Source organism: Limulus polyphemus, unplaced genomic scaffold (assembly GCF_000517525.1).
Source record: "Limulus polyphemus unplaced genomic scaffold, Limulus_polyphemus-2.1.2 Scaffold116, whole genome shotgun sequence".
Classification (NCBI taxonomy): domain Eukaryota; kingdom Metazoa; phylum Arthropoda; class Merostomata; order Xiphosura; family Limulidae; genus Limulus; species Limulus polyphemus.
The window spans coordinates 704,761-711,883 of record NW_013665726.1 but is presented as its reverse complement, the minus strand read 5'-3'; the positions used below and the strand labels follow the sequence as shown (position 1 = coordinate 711,883).

Here is a 7,123-nt window from a genome sequence, read left to right as displayed (position 1 = left end):
CGTAACAATATATATATATATTGGAGATAGTTGATGTAGATCTGTAGGGTCTTCCCAGTGGCTCATTGTTAAACTTGAAGGCTTAAAATGCAAAAATTTTTGGTTTGATCCTTACGACAGTATCTTGATGTGTATGTATATATAGCTTATTGCTAAAATTCTGGGTTCAGTCCTTGTGCAGCTTTTCTCTAACTGAGGGCTGTCGGCTCCAAGTACTAATACTTCATCTGGAAAGAAACATTTTAAATAATATGAATACAGTAAATTTTGATATTTTGATACAGTAAATTTTGATATTTCATAAAATATTGATGATCACTCTGTGATTTTTGATATATAATAGTTCAAGAGTACAAAAATATATAGACATAGAAAATAATTCAAATGAAAGTTATAACTTCATTGATGTCTGGAAGGACATTTATTTTTCTGTATATGCCTTACACTTGAATACACACTTATAGTTTTCATGATTTTAATTAATTATTCATAGTAATCATTTACCAGAAGTTAATTGCCAATAATAGAAACCAGGTTTTTAGAAATGGAAATTTTCTCCGAGTTCATAAACAATGAATGTAGTTATGCATACTGTTAATTTAGAAGGAACTGTTCACTGTCTATCCAGTTAATATATTTAAACTTACCTAACTGATGCATAAATTTAAAAACATTCTTGCAATTCCCACTAGTATTTTGATCCTAATCATGATTTCCTAGAGTATTGCCAAACAAAGAACAAACTTGATAATGATACACACATTAAACATACACCATTGAACATGTTTATTATAAACTCTAATATCTTCTTTAATAATTTTCTGGCAGATTAATACAATCCTACTACTAAAGTAAATCTCCATAGCTGCTCCTCAACACATTGTTTGATTACGTGCCTTGCATATGTTGACAATAAGCATAACAACCCATTCTATGCAGAGGTGTAGTAGGGTAGGAACGTTTGAGGATGGCGTACCTTTAATTTTTTTTTAGCCAGAATACTTTACTGTCACTGTTTTGGATGAATCCCACCTTACACAGTTAAACGCATTACAGTACTTCTTTATTTAGCACTACTCCACTGATCCTGTGTATGGGGTTTCCTAATTATTTTGTGGTGCTCTGTATAAGAACCTTAAATTTGGTTTATACAGGAAAAAAAGGGACCATGATGTCATTACAGTGGTCCTTTTAGTAGGATATTACATACCTGTATTAACTTAGAAAATTGTACTTTGGATTTGTTGTGTAACGTGTGGGAGTGGTTACCCAAAACGTGTACTCGTTGCATTCTATGTGTTAATTACAAGGTAAACAATGGGCAAATTAAGGATTATTTCATCGTAATTAGCTATAATACAATTGGCTGTTTTTACTAAATCATTAAACATTATTACATTTGGGAACCTAAGGTGAAGTTTTGTTTATATAGCTCAGTTTGTAATAAAATATCTTTGCATTTTTATATACATGCACATATTATTTTCTACATATTCAAACTCTATACTACTATAGCAAAACTCAGAAAATATGCACCCGTGACTTTATTCAAGTCTCAAAAATAATATTTAGACCATGGCATTTCTTTAGGATGCTATATTATGGGAATATTTGATATTTAAAAGTTTAATAGAGAGAAAACTAGAGACAATTTAAAAGCCTTAAAAAACAACATGTACTCTGTATACAAAATCTTTAATAGCTGACATCATAAAAAAATGTAATTTCAAATTATACTGAAACATTCTACATATGACATATTCACATGTGTGTATGCTTATCATATTAACATTCATCTGGTTGTACTTTTACCATGACAAACCTCCATTCCTTGTAATCTTGGCACTGTTTTGTATAGGCATTCAACAAGACATCATCAAATTCATAAATGCGATAAAAACCATAGCCATTTTTTAACAAGTGGATCTCTCTTCAGCTTATAAAAATGGGCCCACATGCTGAAAGTGCTAGGCTTTTATGAGGTTTTAAATTAGATTTAAACCATTTTTTTTTTATTGTCATGGATAAGAAATTATTATTGTGAATCAATATAGTATTAAATTATTTTTTATGTATTTGTGTAGAGTAAATCATTTTATATTAGTCGTTTATGTTGGCTGATTCTGTCTGATCTCTTCAATTGATGTATACATACACACACACACACACTGTATTTTGTAGTTATCAAGACCAAACTGACATATTAAAAAAAAATAGTTGAAGTGTATGTACTAAACATAAATGTCTCCACCTAATAAAATGAAATTGTATTTTTAGTGTATATTAAAGTATCATTTATACATGTTTAATATACACTGTTACCTTATGGTTTAGTGTTGGGTTGCATATCAGAAGGTTCAAGATTGAGCCATGATGTTCTGCTAACTTTCCCTGGTCTATCAAACTGTGTAGACATTATAACTGTGAAAGTCAGTTCTGTTATTTAGTTAACAGTACTTACATAGGTGGTGGGTGCTGCTGACTGATTGCTCTCCCTCTGGTCAGTAGCTCTAAACATCTGAGCTTTTAGAAGTCTTAGACTGTGTTCTTTAATCAAGGTGTTGTATTATATGCCATTGATTTTGAAAATACCACTGCCAACAATACTTTGTTCCATTTAAAAGTTGGAGCTGAATAAATTTAGAATTATACAAGTGGTAAGATGTAATATGTTTTTTCAGTATTTTTGGATGATGCTCTAAGTTTGCTATAGATAGAACATGATGACTTGAATTTATTGATTTGAGTATTTTAAGTTTGTATAATCTAGTTGAAATGTTTGAAACTTTTCTTACTTCTTTAATTTGTAAGCTAATCTGTATGGTCATATGTATGACTCTTATAAACTATATTAAAACATACAAATAAATGTTTTAAAATGTGTTTTTCTTTCCATAGAATAATTACATCAAGACCTCAAAATATACCATCCTGACCTTTCTACCAAGGAATTTATTTGAACAGTTCCAACGATTAGCTAATTTCTACTTCTTATGCTTATTGATATTGCAAGTAAGCTCTTTATGTCTTGACTGTTTTTAACACCCACAAGCAGATCATTATTTAAAAAAAAAGTAAAATTTAATTTGGCACTACTTGTGAATAATAGAGTTCTAAAAGATTTGAGATAAGCCTCATTTTAGTTTCCATTTCATATCAATATAGTTCAGATTACTTTCATAATAAGACTAGATGCACATAGCTTTCAGTTGATATAAAAATAAAGTTCAATATTATATAAAAAGGAGAATTTAAGCTAAGCTTCACCATATAATTGTTATTCATTTCATTTTTATATTAAGCATAAAGAAACATAAAAATAGATAAAATAGATTTGTTTGCATATCACTTTTGTATTTTATTGTGATTCTACTTTATTTCATTCACTGTATACCTGTTGAGTGATATAGCTTATATTTTACGTTAGTTTATAATTCAGTTGGTGATAGTGGTTTTTTTTTTATATTAAATTGCTAGAAATTTTAATATTTTTATAGAATATAACTCAATTTTGTCTATAGATGGCAGCAGCAGTTACTTGATATATATGTAAATAGAGTAAAGCTGTTTGTTTGAATTTTCATTCTTCACACTTTAATTAAACCGATTGTCAAATAGCAGGCTTTTATGGATTTAGGGGTGGTTTGGTTGACAGAGTATTCAGATATTTTTTGAAAAATGAAATAAAATTTCACTTTATTTGCATAAATTGCAACAAATAATGAACATTAACACAACAGTACTTGAGTGATAAGCTAAAATATCACATCTTCTGTAGTATTCAAAACAAGTAAACTCCAGAAAAGCACTCACACTCATCAATTAGCTGTTAGATTTAATTAATTTATTAATAAATGGTGTTAAGCCTTTCTTATTTAATAACTTTCTGGCATTTGAAAAATTAAACTTACATGATTAACTTTACAAAACTCTTATCTAATTTTTAAATTAAACTAAACTGCTAATGCTCAAGAAACATTTCTGAAAGTCCCTTTCACTTCTTCATAAATTATTTTTATGAACTTTTTGAAAATTATTCTGAAGGTAACTTTTAGCTGAGAACTTGTTACAAAAGTTACAGTCTTGTTTTATTGCTTGAATATGACTGTTCGAGCAAAACCTGTTTAAAAACAGTAACTGTTGGTCAAAATGTGTAAAATAGGAAAATAAATCTTAGCAGGTGATTTCACTACATATGAGTATAATACTTATATTCTTTTTCAGTTTTAACTGTCAGATGAACAGCAGCATTAATTGTGTTTCAGTCAAACCTAAACCTTTTTCATGAATATCAACGGAATACTATGTATTAAAGAATATTATGAGTAACAGGTACTTTTTCATAATGAAGAGGTTTTATTCATTTCACGGATGCAGCTGCTTTATATTTCAGGTTTATAATATTGATATATAGATAACTCATTTAATTTTTTTAAAAATACAATACTTTTTTAAGATTGTTGTAAGAATATTTATGTGTTTTAAAAGGTTACATTGTCTTTTTTTTAATACTGAAATAAAACTTTTTTCTTTTTCACAGTTAATTCCACAGATATCTTCCTTAACACCAATTACCACTGCAGTGCCTTTAGCTGTTGTGCTTACTATTACTGCACTTAAGGATGCCATTGATGATATTGTGAGCATTCTGTTTGATAAATATTATTTTTTTGACTCTTTTTTTTTTACTAATAATTAAGTATTTGATTTTTTTTTACTTTTTATATGACACGTGGTGTTCTCATCTAAATATAGACAAGGTAATATCTGAAACTTAGTTTTTCTTTATGTTTGCTCTACATCGGACAGTTTTTACTTCCAAGTGTGACCCACTGACAGAAAAAGGTTAAAGATTCTATTAAGATACTCTCTAATTGTCTTATGCTACTTATAACTTTTTTAAACCTTTCTCAAGTAATTTGAAAGAGAAGTTTTATAATCTGTGAATAATTTGACAAAAATTAACAGAACTGTATATGTCTTCCAACTTCTATTTATTATAACTGAACAATAAAAATCACTTTAAAATAAGAAAAATATAATTACTTTATATTTGTTATAGAGAATTATTCATAGGAAAACAAATTTAATTTTAGCAACGACTTCGTAGTGACAATCAAGTAAATAATCGAAGTTCTCACGTGCTACGCAATGGAAAACTTGTAGATGAACGATGGCACAAGGTACAAGTTGGAGACATAATAAGAATGGAGAATGATCAGTTTGTTGCAGTATGTATAAAAATATATCAATATGTTCTAAAATCTACTCATACCTAGTAACTAAAGATTTGGGCTTTTTTTTTTATAACTATCTTTTGTGGACCAGGTAACTATTTAAGCTATTACAGTAAAGTGAGAGAGATTTGATTCTTTTCTAAAATATTTCTTAAAGGAATGAAAAAAATATTGTTTTGTTACAAGTAAAGGAGGAAAATTTCATATTTCTTTTTATAGAATTTTGAAGTAAGTAATATTTAACAAAAATGAAGAATTAATAATTATTATTGTATTGTCAAGGCTGCTTCTCAAAGATATCTTTACTATTGGTGTTACTCTTTACTGTCTTTTTGTATTTTCACATAAATGTATGTTAACTTTGAAATTTAATTCTCTGAATTGCAAGGTGTTTAGAACATTACATATTTTTTGCAGGCTGATTTATTGCTGTTATCCACTAGTGAACCCAATGGACTTTGTTACATAGAAACTGCAGAACTTGATGGGTAACGTAATGCTTTACCATTTTAAATAAGCACTGTTTTGTTTATTCAGCTCATGAATTCAGACATAATGAATCTTGAAAAAAAATGAAAAGATTTTGTTTTTTAAATTTATTGTGTTTATAAGAACTTTCAACTACAGGGCATTAAGGAGAAAGTTATTTAGTTTAATTTTTTTCATCTTGGAGATTCTGCACTGTTAGTATTATGATGTAATTATTTTAAAATCATGAGGTTGTGTTGTAGCAATGCTAGCTACATAATCAGTTCAGAATTTATTATAAAAAATATTTGTATTTTTATAGTTTATCATCAAGAGTATCAGTAAATACAGTTTTGTTAATTTGTTATAAGAATTGATTGGTCATATATTGTCATTTATAATTGGAATACTTTTTTCTCACAGTGTGTATTCAATTTTGATAATTTTTATCTTTAGGGAAACAAACTTGAAATGTAAGCAAGCCCTACCAGAGACTGCTGAATTAATGGAAGACAACGTAAAGATAGGAGAGTTTAATGGTATTTATAAAAACATACAGCATATTTATTTAAAATTTAAGTAACGTGATTGCTTAAAAATCTTTCTATAAATTTATAAAATAAATATATTTTAAGATTTTTTATGTTTATGATTATTTTAGGATGTAATTTTGAGTTTGTTGTAAAAATATAGCAAAATAAAACATTTTATAGACAAGTTATTAAATATGTTGGAAATGTTTAAAAGATAAGTTATAAAAGATGATGTACATGTAATGTTCCCCAAGAAAATTTGTGTAATATCATGTAATTGTTTCAGATTGTTGACTTACCTTTTATGTTAACAATGGATGGCTAAAAGTTTCTGTTGTACAAATATATTTAGCAGATTTTTATATGCAAAATAATAATAATTATTATTTTTCAAGGATTGATAAAAAAAATCTAAGAAAATGGAATATTTAAATTTATTATTTAAAGATAAACCAGTAATTAAGTAATTTATTAATATTTTTAATTACCTAATTAAGTATTTCATATATAGATTTTTTCAAAATTTTTTTTGTTCATCCTTTTTTATTGATAAGCCTCATTTATAATTGTTGGCTTAATTACCCTCATCTCAGAGTGAGGGCGAGGGTATTGCATTCAGGTTCATGTATGTCTGTCTGTGATTCTGCATGCATATCTCAAAAACAATATATATATATACACAATATACATGAAAAGTTTACACAAGAAGAGAGACAGGGCATTTTCTCGGGTTTTTAGTTAATAACTCTGTAAAGTGTGATCGGATTTGTACCAAATTTCATGGACACATTAAGGTTGAGACTCCTCACCACACTACATAAAATTATCTGGATTGTTGATCATTCTGGATCTGAGAAGGATTTTCTGAAGTTTCGCATATCACAT

At 27.8% G+C, this 7,123-nt stretch overlaps 1 protein-coding gene across 2 annotated transcripts in view; it reads left to right on the top strand.

Moving 5' to 3' along the window:
- LOC106471987 (phospholipid-transporting ATPase ID-like) overlaps positions 1-7,123 on the top strand; it is a 108,552-nt gene that overhangs the window by 72,032 nt on the left and 29,397 nt on the right. For both annotated transcript variants that reach the window (XM_022401407.1, XM_013932619.2), the window contains exons 4-8: positions 2,899-3,012; positions 4,541-4,639; positions 5,097-5,231; positions 5,655-5,725; positions 6,162-6,244. In XM_022401407.1, coding sequence (XP_022257115.1) covers positions 2,899-3,012; positions 4,541-4,639; positions 5,097-5,231; positions 5,655-5,725; positions 6,162-6,244 — 502 coding nt within the window. The remainder of the gene's footprint in view (positions 1-2,898; positions 3,013-4,540; positions 4,640-5,096; positions 5,232-5,654; positions 5,726-6,161; positions 6,245-7,123) is intronic.